General features: G+C 62.7%; 1 protein-coding gene across 2 annotated transcripts; it reads right to left on the bottom strand.

Moving 5' to 3' along the window:
• Positions 1-504: 504 nt before the first annotated feature.
• TSC22D3 (TSC22 domain family member 3) lies at positions 505-17,132 on the bottom strand. 2 transcript variants are annotated; one of them, XM_064670358.1, is made up of 3 exons: positions 16,704-17,132; positions 2,353-2,404; positions 505-1,793 (listed from the first exon to the last, which is right to left on the bottom strand). In XM_064670358.1, the coding sequence occupies exons 1-3, from the start codon at positions 17,024-17,026 to the stop codon at positions 1,548-1,550; spliced, it is 621 nt and encodes a 206-aa protein (XP_064526428.1). In that variant the 5' UTR covers positions 17,027-17,132; the 3' UTR covers positions 505-1,547. The 2 variants fall into 2 exon arrangements, with proteins under 2 accessions (XP_064526428.1, XP_064526429.1); XM_064670359.1 differs by lacking the exon at positions 16,704-17,132 and adding an exon at positions 2,697-2,883.
• Between the last annotated feature and the right edge of the window lie 615 nt (positions 17,133-17,747).

Genomic DNA, 17,747 nt, shown 5'->3' with positions numbered 1-17,747 from the left:
CTAGATGACCCATCCTCTGACCCTCACATCCCTTTGGGATGGTTCAAAATGAAAAAAAACAAAACGCAAATATCAATGATAACTGTGAGAAGTGAGAACAAAAACACTGGAGGAAGAGTAGAGCTGTGGGTACATACAGCTCTGCACAGCCTGAGAAAAGCCCCCTTCCTGTTTGCCCCCCCCAGCCTGCCCTGCACACACCCCTGGTCACAGGTGTGACACAGGGGACAGAGACCTGCAAGTTCACAGCACCTTTCCCTATTGCACACACAGCCTTGGGAAGGGGCTGCCTGCTCGTGTCTCCAAAACCCCATCTTGGCTCAGCCAGGGCTGTCTGTTGGGATCTGATCCCTTGCAAAGGTGGGGAGCTGCCAGGTTTTCCCAGTTGGGGAACAACATCAGCCCAGTATCCTCACCAGTCCCATCTCAGCAAGCCCCAGCCTCCTCCTCAGCAACACCACTGTCCCCCACCTTCCCAGCCACAGACACAGCTTGGGGCACACGTATATATAAAAAGTAGAGTTTATTGCCATTTCTATCTAGATTTACACAACAGTGTCACCGCTTCTGACATCAAAAGCAATGTCCCATCTCTTCCCAGAGAGCAGGCCAGGTACAGGGGGGAGCTCAGAGAACAAGTCAGCTCCTCCCAACCCAGCAGGCTGGAGCACAGCCCCGCTCGTGGCTCTGCCCAGTGGTCAGTCCGGATCCTCCCAGTGCTGCCACACTGCTTCATCATGTGGGACACCAGAGAGGGGTCAATCTGCCCCCTCCTTGCTGCAACTTGCAGCAGCTGGCCACCCAGTGACAGCCGCTCACCGTTCCAGTCTGGCTTGAATCCCCCAGCTGTTCCAATGGGCATGGTTGGCCCAGAGCGGGCACCCCACAGCCTCAGAGGCACCGCTCATGTGCATGTTTATACATAGATACAGCTACAGAAGATGCCCAAACTAACAAAACAAGCTTTTTTTTTTTTCCTTGTAATCCCCACACTGCTGTGCGTTCAGCCATGCACTACGCTGCAGCTGCCACCTCCGGTGCTGCTCAGTCTGGGTCGGGTTCCAGCAGGCTCCTGGGTGGCTCGTGGGACAAATGTGCTTCGCTCGCTAATCGTTGGTCTCCCTCCAACATAAGGCTTTGCCAGAAAGAGACACCCCCCTGCAGAGTGCAGCCGTGGCCCGAGGCTCGGCCGGCGCTCCTTCCAACCGCAGGCTCCCATCGTGGTGCCAAAGGCTGCCCAGCACTGCCAGGGTGCCAAGGTGCCCAGGCTTCAGCAGAGCCCGGGACGGGCAGCCACAGATCTCCTCCTGGCACCCGGCAGGCGGTTGGATGGGGAGGGGGGGTCAGCTGCCCGTGTCTCCCTTGAAGAAGAGCATCCTCATGCAGGAGACGGCCACTGGCTCTGCGGGCTGGCCAGGGCTGCCCGGGGGGCACGGCTCAGTGCCAGGTCTGGCAGTCCTTCGTGTGAGATGAAGGCGGAAACGATTTTGCAGGAGATTAAGTAGAAAGAGTTCTGTGGCTCTGCCCACCCCAAGGACAGAGCCACCTTACACCGCAGAGGCCCCGGAGTGCTGGGCCGGGGCAGCCACCCCGGGGCTCTGCTCCTCAGGGCACAGCACCTCCACTGGGAGCCGGGACTGGAACTTCTCCAGCTGCTCGGGGCTGGCCAGGGTCTTCAGGAGGCTGTTCTCACGCTCCAGCTGGGAGTTTTTCTCCAACAGTTCCTTGATTTGCTCTTTCAGGACCTCCACCTCCTCCCGCACTGCGTACATCAGATGATTTTTCACAAGATCCTGCAAAAGGCCATGGAAGAGACCATCACTGAAGAGTTATGCCCTGGGGGTAGCTCCCTCCCTTTACCAAGTACCGGGAAAAGTGCCAAGTGCTGCAGAAGCTTTTCCCAAGGCTGTCCCTCCCCACCCTATCCTTGGAATCCTGGCCAAGGCTTGGTGCTCAGGCAGCATAGCTCCCTCAGCCCCCATCTCTCCGGTCTCTCTGCGTACACAGGCGCCCTCCAGCCCGAACTCCTGTCCCGGGGTTTGGGGCGGGGGGGGAGAGGCTGCAGTTTCCAATTACCCAGAGAACCCGGCTCCGTCACCCTCACAACCCGAGGGTCCCCTTCCATGTCCACCCTCACTCCCTGCGCACTGCGGCGCGGCTGGAGCCAATGAGCTCTAGCCACAGACAAAGAACGACTCTGCCGGCAGCGGGCTGGGGAGGGAGGACTCCCGGGGGTAGAGGGACCTTCCGCCTCGGGCAGAGCACCCACCCGGGAGCGGGGAGCCTCCCTCTAGGGCTCAGCACCCGCGGGATGACGGGGGAAGATGCGGGGGGGGCAGCCCTGCAGCTCACCATCGCTTGCTCGATCTTGTTGTCGATGGCCACCACGCTGGCTCCGGAAGCGCTGGAAGAAAGCGGAGAGGCCAGGGGTTAGCACCGAGCACCCCTCTTTCCACGGGGATCCGCGCAGCCACCCCCCACACACCCCCTGCCAATGCATCGGGGCGGCCCCCTCCCCGGGGAAATCCAGGAATCCAGGCACCGGTCGTGCGCGCCCTTCGCTCCGGGAGCAGCAATGCCCCTGGACCTCAATCAGGGTATGCAGCAGGTCCCCCCCGGGGCACCGGGACGCCCCCTCCCCCGGGGCCCTGCGGCGAACGGCGGGGGCACCGCGGCGGCACCGGGGCTGCCCCTACCTGTTGTCGAGCTTCACGGAGACCACATCCCCCCCGAGCAGGGAGGAGAAGAAGGAGATGGAGAAGTTGTGGAGCTGGTAGACAGCCACCTCCATGGGGGACTGGTACATGCCGGTGCTCATGACTGCGAGCGCAGGGACACACTCACACAGACGGCGACAAACGCACTGCGGGCCCCCCCTCGCTGCCCCCGCTTATATCGGCGGCGCCCGCCCTGCCGGGAGGGGCCAGCGCGGCCGGGACCGCCCGCCGCCCCGCAGCGCCGCGGCCGGGGCTGCCTCGGTACTGCCCCCCGATGTGACACATTGACCCCCACTACCGCCCCTCGATGCGACACATTGACCCCTGGTGCGGCACCCTGCCCCCCCGTACTGCACCTCCACCCCCCCTACTGCACCTCTGCACCCCACTGCCGCCCCTCCGCCCCTTCCAGTTGCACCCCAGCGCAGCAACACACTCTCCCAGTGCAGGACCCCCGCCCTCAACACTGTGTCCCCACTGAATCTGCACCCCGCACACACTATTGCAACCAGAGTCCTGGCACCCCTGGCATCCTAATACAGTTCCCCCACAGCCCGCATGCCTCAGCACCCCATTCCTGTGCTCCCCGCATGCGCCCGGGGGGGGGGGGGGGGAACACACGCAGCTGCTTGGGGGACTGGGAGAAGGGGTGAACCCGCTCTGTGTTTGGGGGTGCAGCCCGCAGGTCCCACATGGTGGGGCCCCGAGACTGCGAAGGGGCGGCAGGAGGGGAAGGGGAGCCACGGGCGTGCAAAATAGAAACAGGGGCACAAAACAGAAACGGGAATGAAAAACAGAAATGGGGATACGAAAAAAAACAAAACAAAACAAAACAAAAAACCGGGGTGCATAACAGAAATGAGTGGGGTGCAAACCGGGGTGCAAACAAACAGAAACTGGAGTGACAAACAACAGAAACAAGAGCAAAAAACAACCGGGCGTGAAAAACAACCCCGGGAGGGGAAACCAAAACCTGCAGGCAGAGCAAACACGGGGTGCAGAACCAACCCAGGGTACGGAACATGCCTGACGTGCAGAACTGCGGGGTGCAGAACAAACCCAGGGTGCAGAACAACACCCCAGGAGTGCAGACCAGCACCCAGGTACAGAACGAACCCGGGGTACAGAACGAATTCGGGGTGCAGAACAACAAATACGGGGTGCAGAACAAATTCGGAGTGCAGAACACGCCCAGGGTGCAGAACAACGGGGGATGCAGACCAAACCAGGGGTCCAGAACAAGCCCGGAGTACTGAACAACACCCCCCTTGTGTTGCAGAACAATCCCGGGGTACAGAACAAACCCCCGCTATACAGAACACCACCGCCACGGGGGTGCAGAACAAACTGGGGGTACAGAACATGCCCAGGGTACAGAACAACAACCACAGGGTGCAGACAAAACCTGGGGTCGACAACGGAATGGGGGCACAGAACAAACCCAGAGTACTGAACACCACCACCCCCGGGTTGCAGAGCAGCCCCGAGGTACAGAACAACAACACCGCCAGGGTGCAGAACAACGACCGCGGGGTGCCGACCAGCCCCGGGGTGCCGACCAGCCCCGGGGTACAGAACCCCCCCGGGTGCCGAACACGCCCTCGGCCGCGGCGGCCCCGCCCGCTCTTGCATAACCCCGCACCGGGCGGCGGCGGGACCGGACGGGGGGGCCCCCCCGCGGGCACGGGGGGCACTGCAGGGGCTGGGGCCGGGGGTGCACAGGAGGGGGGTACTGGGGTGCACGGCCAGGGCCGGGGGTGCGCTGCCTGTGTGCAGTGGCGTCCCTCTGTGTGCACACGCGTGTGCAAGCCCCGGGGTCACGCCGGGTCCTCCACAGCGACCTGCACATAGAGCAAGCGGATCTCCTCCGTGGGGTGAAGGCAGGGCCCCTAAAAAGCCCTCAGCATCCCGGGAAATGGAGTGGCACTGCCCACCCGGGTGCTGCTCCCCTCCTGGCGCTCGGCTCCCTGCTTATCTCTGCCCTCTGGGCCTGGGGGGACTTTGCTCAGTGGCTGCCCACTGCCCCCGACCCCCACGTTTCATCCCCTGAAGGCCATGGCAGAGCTGATGCTGAACAGACCCCGTGGCAGAGCTTATGCACGGCGCAGCATCCAAGAAAATGTTAGAGCTGGCAGGGCACTTTAAGCGACCTTAAAACACTCATTCACAACACACGTGCACCCCAGGAATGCTGCAGAGGACCCCGAAGGCCCCGATCCAGGGGATCCTGAAGGTGCCTGGCAGCTGGCTGTTGGGAGAGAGCAAGGAGCCCTGACTGACAGGTGTGCTGCCAGGCCCCTTCCTCAGGTGGGGAGGGGGAACAAGGTGGTATTTCCCCATCAGAAAGGAAAACTGAGGCACAGTGCACTACAGCTGCTGCCGAGAGCCAGACCTGGCCAGGCAGCTCTCTGCAAATTGCACCGACCTCCCAGGGCAGGGCGAGGGCTGCGGGGTCCCGGGGGGCAAAGGGCAAAGGCACCCTGCATGAGATGCTGTGCTGCCCGCAAACTGCAGCCAGGCACGCCCGGCTGCCCCAGCACCCACAGGTTTGATGTGGGGATGTGAGAAAGCATTGTCTCCCCAGTGGGCCCGTCTGGGACCTGTGGGGGAGATGATGCATATCCCCTTGTGCTGGCACCAGCCCAGCCCACGCAAAGCTGCTGGGCAAGGGCTGAGTGCGGGGCTGGCACTGCAGAGAGCAGGCAGGGGTCTGTCCCCTGCGCCACCGGGCTGACGTGTGTACCCCCCCTGCCCACACCAGACCCTACTCACCAATCCCTCCTCCTGAAGAGGCTCGGGGAGTATGGTGGCTGGAAGGCCATGCTGCCCCACGGCCCCGCTGCGGCCCCTCTGCTCCCCGGCAGCGATGCCGGCTCTGCCTGTGGCTGTGTCCCCCCAGCTTGCGATGGCAGAGACAGCCTGGGTGCCGGCCGCATCCAGGGGCTGCGGGCACGGGGTAAACATGCTGGGGGATGACCTCAGCTGCGCTCAATTGGCCCTTTCAGGGCCGGTGGCCAGTGTGCCACCCCGAGCCGCGCGGTGCCCCCCTCCATGGGCAGATGAAAGGGCACTGTGTGCGCCTGTTGCAAGAGTGACTGGTGGTGGGCTGGGTAGCAGCCTCTAGGACACAGCTGTCCCCTTACTGGGACAAGTCCAGACCACCCACACCAGGGGTCCTTTGACTCAGTTTCCCACTGCAGCTCAAGGAGGGTGCCGCTCTCACTGCAAAGAGGGCAGGAGAGATGGGGAGAGGTACTTTTTCCCACGATTGGGCACATCACCAGTTGTGCCACCTTCTGTCTCCTGCAGAGGTGGCAGCAGCAGGGAGGTAGGATGGGCAGACCCCAGCCTGCCCCAAGCCCTGACAGCTGTGCCTGTTTTCCCACCTCCTGTACTAAAGCCCCCCCCCCCCCCCAGTCCTGCCCAGCCTCCTTCCCAAAGGAAGCCCTAAATCATTAGTAGAGACTAAGGGCTCTGCCGGTGGCCCATGTCCCGCAGCTTGGAGGTCCCGGTACCTGTCTGGTCCCTTCCTGATGCAGCACTCAGGCACCAAAGACTGGGGAAAACCCAGCAATTTCTGCAGCTGCTGGAGTGAAGCTGGAAAGCGCTTTGGGCTAAGATCACTTCAGCTCTGCCACCTCCAATATTTTTCCCATGGAGTGGGACTACTGCAAAAATAAACAGGACTGTGTAACTGACTTCCCTGCAGACCCCCTGGGGTCTTTCCACCCAGCCCTGACCACAGCCATCACTGCTCAGGGTGCAAGTTCCCTGCTCCAAGGCTTGGCAGGATGCTGTCCGCCTCCATGAGACCCCAGGGAGGGATGCTCTGGAGGGGTGGAGAAGCAGCAGTCTCCTTCCCCACACTCAGTGAATGAGGGATCCCTAGGCAGCCCGTGGCCAGGGCAGGGGCTGGCTGGGTAGGGGGACTGCAGCCCTGTGCCCACAGCACTCCCACTTGGGGGACGGGGCTCCTGGACACGTCACTGGGCACACGCAACCATGGCACACCTTGCAGCCCCTACATTCCTGCACATGCATGTGCGCACACACCCCCTGCACACACAGCACGCCCACACCTCTTACATGCACACGTGTGTCTGCCAGCCCACGCGGGCGCACACCCCGCGCACGGGGTCACGCTCTGCACACACATGTGCGCGCTCGGGCACGCTGCTTGCACGCGTGTGCCCACGCGTTAGTTTAGTACCTGGAGTCGATGGCCTTCGGGGTCTTTTCCAACCCCAGAGCCTCTGTGTCCCCATGGCAAGCGCTTTGCAGGCACGCCTGGCAAACACGCCGCCGCTCCGCGCATGTGGATGCACGTGCAGTGCCAGCACCCCCCGCACACGCTGCCTGACTCACGGCTGACGCACAGCCCTGCCCGCACACCCCGTGTCGGTGGCGCGGCGCGAGGCAGCTCCGCGGGCCCCTCTGCAGCGGGAGGGCACACCCAGCCCACGGGGGGCACCGGCAGCCCTGCTGGCATCTCCACGCCGGGAGCATGAGCTCCCAGCTCTGCTGGACCCTGCTTCGTGCCAGCTGTCCCCAGGGAGCCCCTCTGAGCCACCCCGATGCCCCCACAGCAGCAGGGTCCTACATGGGGCCCCAGCCCCCCCCCCAGCCCTGGCTGAAGGCCTTGCCAGGCTGCTGGCAGCCACCTCCTCTCCCACCACCCACACGTGGTCCTCCAAGCAGAGCAGGGTGGGCAACATACCCCTTGCCCTTCCTAAAGAGCAGGGGGCCGTGGACTTGCAGCTACCCTATGGCACCAGAGGACACAGTGATGGGCATCTTGGAGCAGGCTGGGCGAGAAGGGCCAGTGCTGTGAATTGTATCCCTGAGACAGCACCAGGGCAGCTCCTGCCTCTGTACACAGTGATGGGAGGTTCGTCAGGCTGGGCCCGGCTCGTGCCTGTGGTTATTCTGGGAACAGCAACAGTAGCCGCGATACAGAGTAATTGTGACACTAATTGTTGTGCTCTCTGGGGAAAAACACCACCCGCAGCTGTCATCGAGCAGTGAGGAGAGGTGGTGACACCAGCCAATGGTGGTATCACCCCAGCAGTGGTCCTGCAGGACACCCTGAAGCTGCCAGCAGCCCCTCAGCCCTCACACAGCCTGTGTCCCAGCCTGGGAGATGCCAGCCCCTCTGCCAAGTGACGTTTAGTGACAGCCCCCTCCTCAGCAATGGGATGCGGAGGGCTGCAGCCCCCACGGGGCTCTGCCTGGCTGGAGCAAGGGGTGACAGAGAGCAGGATGAGGGGATCATCTCTCACTGCCTGGCACTCCACACTTGCACAGTGTTGTGGGTCATGGCCCTGGGGACAAGACGTGCTGTTTGTGCTGAGCCCTGTGCGTGGGACCCAAGCCAGGCACTGCGGTGCCACACACCAAAGGATGCTCCTGCCCTGGCAGGACTGCTGGGGCTGCAGGAGCAGCCCTGGCTCCCCAGCCTCAGCTCTCTCCCCCTGCTACAGGCTGTGCTCACAGCTCCATGGCAGCGTTCCTGGCTTGCTCCCTCCCAAGGACTCAGCTCAATGGGAAGAAGGCCCATCAGAGGGTCCGAGGCGTGGGAAATGTTTATAGCCTGGCCTCGGAGACACTGGAGAGCAAACTGAGAAAGGCGCAGAGCCAAGGTTGCCCAGGCTGCTCTGCAGAGCCAGATCTCCCGCTCCAAGGGTCAGAGTGGAGTGGGAGAGGAAAAACCACTGCTTGCAAACACGCTAAGGAAACTCTGCCTGTCAAAGCCCGAAGTCCTGCAGCTGTGTTGGTGGCGGCCAAGGGAGTGGGTATGCCAGCACCAGGGCCAGCCATGCCATGCAGGAATGGAGGGAGGGGTGGCCAGGGACACCAGTGATGGCTGGAGACTGTGGGAGCCCATGGTGAGAACGGCTGGGCATGGGACAGGGCTGAGAAGCTCCTGGTCTTGCCCAGCAGCCCTATCCTGGTGCTGGGAAGGGAAGGGTAATGCCAGGGGCTGCCAACAGGCAAGCAGGCAGCTGGGTCATCTGCTGTGCCAGTCCCAGAATCCTGAATTGGAATTGCCTGCCCTGTGGCAATGGTGTGGGAATGCTGCTCCAGCCCCAGCATCCCAAACTGTGCCTGCTTGCCCTGTGGCACTGGCGTGGGGCTGCTGTGCCAGTCCCCAGGGCTAAGAGGCTAGCATTGCCAAAGCACAGCAGTTGTCCAGCTCTTGGTTTCCTCTTCCTGAACACACCCTGACTGAGCTGCTCACTGAGGCCTGGCACTACCCCTGGCTCAGCTGGTGCCTTCCAGGGGTTGTGTGGGACACATGGAAACCCCACACAACTAGGAGCCCTGTGACATGGGGACCCAGGTCATGCCCACCAGAGCCTTAGAGAGCTCATAAATCCCCCAACCTGGGGCATGTGCTGCTCCAGAGCAGCGGGCAACCCCTCCTGGGCACACCTCTAAGTGCCCAGGCAAGGCTGCAAGCCCCTGCCTGCAGAGCTGGTGCTGCTGGCCTTACCTGGCCCCAGTCCCAGCCCAGGGGACACCATAGTCACGTGGGAAGAGCTGCACAGAGGCAGCGGCCTCTGCCATGTTGGGGAAACCTGAGGAGGGTTTCAGTGAGGGAAGGCTGACCGGGAACCTGTCCTTGGGGAAGGCTGACGAGGAACCTCCCTTCACCCCCAACGGAGGCACAGCAAGCTCTACGGCTGTAGGCAGGGGACACGGGTGACCCCCCGTGCCAGGCAGCGGGCAGGGGTTGTGCTGTGGGGACTCCTCCAACCTGTCAGGCTGGAGGTGGCGTGGGGTGGTGGATGGAGCCCTGGCAGGCTCCTGTGTCCAGCTGTGGGGCTGCCTGTTTCCTCTGATAAAGGTACTTGGCTGTACTCCCAGTTCTGTTTTTTCTTGCGTGCGAGTGCACACCCCAGAGCCGGCCTGCTGAGAGCTGCAATTTTTCTTTCTCTAACTTTGCCACCAGACCCTCTTCTTCCTCCCATGCCCCGTGGTAGCAGCTGCCCCCCAGCACCAGTGTGAGGAGGGGAGGTCAGAGAGGACCCAGCTCAGAGCCAAGCCCTCTTCGCCATGCTGTAGGAAGGCCCCAAAGCCATGGCTTCCCCATAACATGCTGAGGTAGGAGAGAAAGAGGTAAAAGGGCTGATCTAGTTGGTACCAGCCCTAGACCATGTGGCCCAACATCCCACCTTGGTGGTGTTTGTCAACAATAGCCCCACAGTGCTGCCCTGGTGGGCACCCTGCCAAGGGCCATGGGGCACCCTTGCACACCCCCCAAAGGGTCCCACAGCCACTGAATGCAGAGGCAAGGTAGCCAGGTATGGCACAGCCCAGTGAAAACCCCGTGGTGTTCCCCATGCATTGTGCCTGGCTGTGGGGGGAGCACAGCCACCTTCTCCCATGGGAGGGGATGCCCAGCCCCAGGGAGGATGGCAGGCTGAACCCTCTGCAGAGCTTTAATCCACAAATCTGTCCGCAGAGCAAAGTGCTTCACACCCACGCAGGCCCAGGGTGGAGTCCTGTCACTGAACTCGCTGTTATCGCCTCCCGGTTAGCCCATGCCCTGCCCTGGGGCTCCTGCCAGCCGTGGCTCTGAACTCCGAACTGTCCTCATTTCAAAGCTTACTGTGTCAACCTGGACAGTGCTGGCTGGATCATCCCCAGGTACTGCCTCCCCTTTTCTGGTCCAGTTTCAGGAAACTGGGGTGGCTGTGAAGATGAAGGGACACCCTGCAGCATGAGGGGCCACGCAGTGCCCTTGAACCCCAGAGCAGGTGGGCAGGGGGCTGCCAGCCTGGGCTCTGCCTCCCCCAGCCCCTCGCTCAGCTTTGCAGGGATCCCCAGCCCGAGAGAGGAACCCCAAGGCAGGGCCTCTGGCATCCTCCAAAAGCAGTCCTGGGCCCCTTTGCAGGCAGGAGCGGGCACTCTGGAGCCCCGCTGGGCGCTGGCAGTGGCTGCCCTTCGGCGTGCGGGAGTGCCCGCTCGTTAATTGGGAGGCGGCTCGTTATGTAATGAGCATGGCGGCTGGGGAGCTGTGAGAGCAGTGTGGTGCATCCCATGCTACCCAAATCTGCTCTCCCAGCCCAGAATAAACCCTATTTACAGAACCCCCCCGAGCCCTTCGCCAGCCCCTTTCGCAGGTGCCAGAACCTGGCGCTCTCCTGCTTGGCTCAATGAGGATCCCTGGGGGGAATCCCAGCAGCCCCACAACGCCCAGGGGGTGGCTGGACCCCGTTGGGGGTGCGAAGCCCAGACAGACCTGATCTGGTGGGGGTTGGAGAGGAGAGGAGCCGCGCTCAGCCAGTGCGTGAGCCAGCACCCGCAGGAGGTCAGGCAAGGACATGCAGGGCGGCGCAGCTTCAGCAGAGCTGGTTATTAATACCCCGCCTGGCCTTTGCAAGGAATCCCGGGCATTTCGAATCAGGGACCTTCGCTGAAACCCTGCCCTTGCTGGCATTTCAGAACAATAACAACGTGAAAGACAATCAGCTGCTGGCGGGACGTGTACCTACAGCACTGCCGTGGCTCTCTGTGTGCTGGCCTCAGTAGCAGCCCTCACCCAGCTTGTGCCAATCTTTGGGGACAACCTGAGACTGTGCCCTGCCTCCAAACTGGTGAGGCAGTCCCCCTCTGTGTCACAGGGGGATCACCATTGAGGCCATAAGGATGTCTTGTCCTGCCCCAAGGCATCAGTCACCTGCTGCCATCCCAAGGGAATCACAGGTAGGGGGTGGCAAGGACTGGACCCCAGCCTGATCCTGGAGTATGGCAGGCCCAGGGCTTCTGCTCTGTCACTGGAGTCATTCTGCAGCAAAAGCCCCCTCAAATATATATTTATATATAACTCAGGACACAGACAGGATGATGATCTCCTGTTCCAAAGCCAGCCATGTGCATCACCTGGATAAATATAACTCAGAGCTCATTTGCAAAGTATTGCCCTCGGGACGGGTTGCAGTCTCTATCACCTCTCCAGCCCTCTCCCCCCCACACACATGCCTTGGGGTAAGGCTGGACTTGATGATCTCAGAGGTCTTTTCCACCCTAAATAATTCTGTGATTCTCTGCCATGTACCAACAGGGTCTCAGTCTTTCCCAAGGGCAGGATCCAACCTGGACCCCCACTCCCCTTGGCAGTCCCCTTACAGCACATGGACAGTCACATCCCCTGGGCACACACACAGCTGCCAAGCTCTGATGACACACATCCCAAGCCCCTCCGAGCCCCTTGGTCCCACACAGGTCATGGTGCTCCCCCAAAGCACAAGGTTGGCTTTAACCTTCCTCGTGCTGGGCAGTGGCCAGGGAGGTGGCAATAATCCCAGCAGAGACCATCCAGGATCAGGCCATGTCTCACCAGGAAGGGAAAGTTTGATGCTGGAGGGAATTGGCACGATGCTGATGACCAGGGCAGACCCTTGCAACCTGCTCCAGCTCCAACCTCTTCCACATCTTTAAAGTTCATAGCTGGAAATAAATCCTGTCCAGCCTTTTCCCCATAGGGCCATCCTGTCATCCCTGCCCAATCTTGGGACACCTACCCCTGCCTGTGGGGAGCCAGGCAGCTGCCCTGGCAGATGGGCAGTGCTGGAGCATCCCGAGGGGACTGAGGTGACGAGCTGCTGAGCAGCTGACGTTGGCATCACCAGACTCTATCTCAGCTGTGCCAGCCCCCTTGGCCATAGCCTTGTGATTGTGGGCAAATGGTTCTGTCCCAAAAGGCTGGAGGGGCTAAGCAGGGCTCTCCTGAGCTCCAGGGAATGTTGGGAGTCTGGAGGGAGCTGGGTCTTGCAGGAGCAGGAAGGGACAGGCACAGTGCATGGTGTGGCATGTTCTGCCACTAGCCCTGCCAAGCCATGCTGAACCCCCTGTGCTATATCAGAGCCCTGTAAACCTGACCTGTGGGGACATCGCTCCGAAGTCTGCTGGGTCATGGGGTGGGCATCCCAGGGTGTCAGGATGCCCATGATGGAGACCGAGGTGGGCTCAGTTGGCTGCCTGCCTGGCATCTTCCTGGTGGTGGGAGGATTTGGGCACACCAAGGTCAGCACCTCCCAGCAGTACAAACTACTCCTGCCACTGAAACGAAATCTCCCTGGCACCTCAGCAGTGAGCAGGGCTGGCAAACCACACTCAGGCCACGGGACAGGCCACGTGCAGCTCTGTCCTTTGGGAGCAAAGCAAGCAAACCCTGATGCATGGTCTTGGTGGGCAAGGGGGCCCTCCCAGCCCCCGCCCTGGCAGAGCTGTCCCGGGGCCAAAGCAGGGAGAGCAGGACAGCTTGGTCTCACACCCACACCTCTCTCACGCTCACTTGTGGCCCCTCTCCCCATCAATGTGTCCTTGTTGCTCCAGCCCACTCAGCCAGCTGGAATGCATGCCTTGGCCCTGCCACCCCGGGATGCCCTTTAGGCCCTGGCTCCTCTCCTCCTGCCCTGGCTCCTCTCCTCCTGCATTGCTGCCACAAAGTGACACTCGATGGACAGGAACAAGTGGTGCTGTGACACAAATACCACCCTGGTACCACTGTCCAGGCACTCTTGCTCACCAGCCTGACATTACAGTGGGAAAGGCAGTGCTGCCCTGCTTCTCCCGCCCAAATTCATCACACTTGAGGCCCCCTTGCCTCCCTGTGACTTCCTTGACTTGCTCTGGCCCAGGGGAAGGTGGACCCCAGCCCTTTTCATGGCTCAGACCAAAGGGGGGGTCATTGCCCAACCTGTTCGGTGGAGCAGCAGGTCAGGCAGTGCTCGGAGATTGTCTGGCTGTGCAGAGGCATCCCCTCACTGCCCGGAGCAGGATGGACACAGGCTGGCCAGGCTGCCAGGTGTTGCCCAGGAGAGGCTGGAAGGAGTGTTGGCACGGCTGGCCGATGTGGGTGAGCAGGCTGGCACGTACCTCCTCTCCCCACCCAGAGCCAGGCGGGGTCCTGCTTCGATCAGGCGCCAGCACGCACCCGGGGTTCTGCTCCTCCCGCAGTGCCAACCTCCTCCCACGCCACCGGCTCCCCTCACCCCCTGCCCTGAGGAAAGGTGTCACACGGTCACAGGGCTGCACTTCCTGACCCACACTTGGTCAGGCTCATGCCTGGCTCTGGGATGAGCTGGGGTAACACTGCAGAGGGATTGCAAAGACCTTTTTGCCCACTGTGTTGGCATCTGTGGAGAGAAGGTGTGCCCAGCCAGGATGGTGGCAGCTGCCCTCCTTCTACCTGATGCTTCCATGTGAGCTTGGCCCCTTGGCACTCCCAAGATCTCCCTGGAGAGCAGTTTGTGATGCCCTGTGTGAGGGCACAGTGGGGAGAAGCCCTTTGGGCACAGGATCCCATGCACTCCTGGAGCAGGAAGGCTTCCTGCAGGAGTGTCAGCCCTGGAGGCAATCGGTCCAGAGCATCCCTGCCTTGTGCGTCCCTGACAACACCCCTGCTGCGAGCAAAGGGGCACGGAGAGCCTAGCAGAGACCACCCAGCTGGGGAAACCCCCGGAGACAGGTCGGACATGCTGAATATGAGTTGTTTGAGATGCCCAGCACTGACTTGACCCTGGTAGAGCTGTTTCCAGCCAGCACCAGAACCAGACTCGACCCCGAGCGCAGCAGTTTGGTGCTCCCGTGCTGTGCTGGATGTCGGCCATGCACGAGTGTGTGCATCCACACAACTTCCACCTCCTCCTGTGTCACTGGAGCACATCAGCCACAACAAGGGGCACTAACTGGTTTGGGTTCCCTGGTGCCAGCAGCAGGGTACCCTTATCAGGCCTGTTATCGAGGTGTTCCTCTGGCACCCACAATTCTCTGCTGTATATGCTATCTCCTCTTGGGTGTCTTGGCTCATTCCCCAGGAGGAGAAAGTTCAGGCTGGAGCAAAACAACCGCAAACACAGGTGTGGGCACACCTGGCCCCAATGCCCGGGGCCATGCACCCAGCTCCCCCACGCTGTGACACCTGAGGGGGACAGGGGATCACCCAGGCAACCTCCAGACCAAGGTGCTTGGACATCAAGTGTGATGGAGGGACATGGCTTTGTGCCACACCATGGCACAGGGGTATCACAAAAGGGAATACCTGGAGCCTCTCGGGACACAACACACACCAGGGCATGGAGGACAGGCAGCAACAAGCACTGAGGGGCACAGACAGGGAGAAATCCTAACCCCCTGGCACCTCTACTATCTCCACAGCAGGAGCTCACCAGGTGCTAACCAAGAGCTCTTGGGTCCTGCTCCAGCAGGGACAAGTTCAAAAGCAGCCTGCTGTGCCCATGGGCACTGCCTGCCCCACCGAACAGCCCGGGTGCTTGGCTCCGACCCCAGCCCTGGCAGCCCACACTGGGGACAGTGTCTCGCTTCACCCCCTTCACCTGTGGTGCCAACTGGCTGCAGCCTCCCCAGGGAGCAGGGGAACCTCTCGCTCCTGTCCCCTCCCAGCTGGGTAGGTTCGCTGGCTGCACGGGTACCGGTGCCTTGGCGGGTGTCCCAGCTCCTCCTTTCCCACCTGAGCGGCAGCTCGGCGTTATGTAAGTGCAGGAAGAACGTCGCCAGGGCCGGCTCGAGGCAGCAGCCTCCCGGCGTCAGACGCTTGGCTGGGCGAGGAGGCGGGCGTGCGCCGGGGCGGCTCGCACGCGTGGGGCGGCCACGTGTGAGCCCACCCGCCTCCCGCGCCGGGCGAGGGGCGGCTCGCCCGCCCGCGCACAGCCCACGGGAGCGCGCCCACGGGTGCAAGTGCGTGCAGGGAGGGAAGGGGATGGCGAGGTGTCTGCGAACGCGTGGGTGCTGCCGCGCCCCCCCTGCGAGTTACTCCTCCTCTCCAGCGGAGCAGCGAGTGCCAGAGCCGCTGCCTGCCCTGCCAGCCATGCAGACACCTGCCCGCGATGCACCGATAGGCCATAGCTCTCCTCAGCCCTGGGGGTGGGTAATGTGTCCCACCTGCTGATGCCACAGGCAGCTTCAGCACCGCCGGCCCAGCTCGGCTCTCCCAGGCCAAGCTGGGAAGACCCAGACCTGCGAGCCCCAGCACAGGCTGCTCCCGCAAAGGGTGTCATCAACCCTCCCTGCTGCTGGACACCGGGGCCAGCCCCACACAGCACCGGTGCAGGACCTCAGACAGCTCTGTCTACTCCTTGCCCCTGGGGTCCACCTTGTCAGGGCTGAGGACCCTGTGGAGTGGCAGCCCCTGGGACTCCCTGTTCAGTCACCTCTGCCCTCACTGCTAGAGCAGGGGAGCAGGGTGGACCCCCCAGTATTGCCTCCTCAGCCCCCCAGGGAGTGTACGGGAGCAGCCCCGAGCACATCCTGCTGTGTGGGCACAGGTAGCCCACCCAGAACAGCCTGGAGTCCAGTGAGGGCAGCTCGGTCAGGGCAGAGGCACTTTCCAGGGATGGGAAATATCACCCAGGCCAAATCTATCTCCACTCAATTTACTCTGGGAAGAGCCAGGGGAGCTGCCGAAAGGGCAGGACCTGGCACTGGGAGTTGCGGACTCCCTACCCAGGGTCTCATTGACACTCAAGGTTGGCTTTCGAGGCAGCACAACTGCTTCCCAAGGAACCTGCCACCCGCTCCACGCAGAATGGGGCCGATGCCCGTCTGTCACTGGACACTATCCATGCCCCTGCAGGCACTGTCTGTGTGGACAGAGGTAGGCAGGGAGACGAGCACAGAGTCCAGCGGCCAAGACACACAGCTGGGAGCTGTTGTCACTGCCCAGCAGACACGGGGCACCACGAGAGGGGCACGGTGGAGCAGAGCCACCCAGACCCGCACCCAGGGATGGGCTAGCACCACCCACAGGCTCCGTGCCACGCGCGGCCGCTCCTGCCTCTCCCCACGCAGACCCCACCGGCGATGCCACCCCCCCAGCCCCGGGGTCCCACAAGTCCCCGTCCGTTGCCAGCCCGGGGGGGCTGCAGGCCCCACGTCTTGCCCCACACTGCTGACAGCTCCGAGCCTGCTGTCAGCTCCGGCGCTCCCAGTCCCTGGCAGCCCCCCGGCGGTGACACCCACCTGTGGAAGAGGAGGAGGATGGAGAGCAGGGTCTGGTCGATGTTCCTGTTGCAGATGCCCTGGTTGAAGAGGTAGCAGGGGTCCCGCACGACGGGCTCCAGCGAGTCCTGGCGCATGATGGAGCTCAGCTTGTCGGTGTTGAGGTTCTGCCGGACCAGCTGCTCCCGCAGCTGCCGGAAGCTGCTCACGGTGGGGCTGCCCGGGTTGTTGTTCTCGCCGCCTGCCCCCTCCTCCAGCCCGCTCCGGTTGGCCAGGTCCAGGCAGCAGCTGCAGCAGTCCAGCCCCACGGGCGACCGGCACTCCTCCGCGGGCGACGAGGACATCCCGGGTGTCCCCGCGCCTGGCCACGGCGGCGCCGCCGGGGCCGCTCCCGGGGCCGCGGAGGGCGAGCGGCTGCAGGACGCGCCCGGTGCCGAGCGCCGCGCACGGTCCCCGCCCGCCCCGGCCCCGCTCCAGCCCCGCCCGCCTCCGCTTCGCTCCTCCCCGCCCCGGCCCCGCTCCTCCTCCCTCCATCCCGGCCCCGCTCCGCCCCGCTCCTCCACAGTGCCGCTCACCCACCGCCCCCGGCAGCGCCGCGCACCCACCCCACGCGTGGGTCCGGGAGAAGTTGGCGAGGAGTCACATGGGGTGACAAAGGGACACAGTGCCCCCCTTCTCGGTGGGGACCCCCTCCCCTCTCTGTGCTTACCGAGGGGGTTGAGCGGGGGGGCTCAGGAGGCTGGAGCTGCCCGCGGCATCAGTCGCCGAAGCATCGGCGCGGGCAGCCTGCGTGGTTCCGGAGCCGAGGCAGGAAAGGGGGAAAAGGGGATGAAAGGCCCCAGAATGGGAGGAAAGCCAGGAGGGACCCGGTCCCACTGCTGAGAACGTCTAGGAGCCTCCTCGCCCGGAGACAAACCTGGCGTGGGTGGAGCGCACGGAGCCGGGGGGCCATGGATGTGGGGCACATTGGGACTCGCCGGCAGATGCGGGGGGGTCAGGGATATGCGAGGGGAAAAGGGGATTTCTGAGAGGGGGAAAAGTGGCTTCCCAGACACTGCAGGGGGA

The sequence above is a fragment of the Pseudopipra pipra genome, chromosome 13 (genome assembly GCF_036250125.1).
Source record: "Pseudopipra pipra isolate bDixPip1 chromosome 13, bDixPip1.hap1, whole genome shotgun sequence".
Classification (NCBI taxonomy): Eukaryota; Metazoa; Chordata; class Aves; order Passeriformes; family Pipridae; genus Pseudopipra; species Pseudopipra pipra.
Note: the sequence above shows the minus strand (reverse complement) of the source record. Positions and strands in the feature narration are given on the sequence as shown.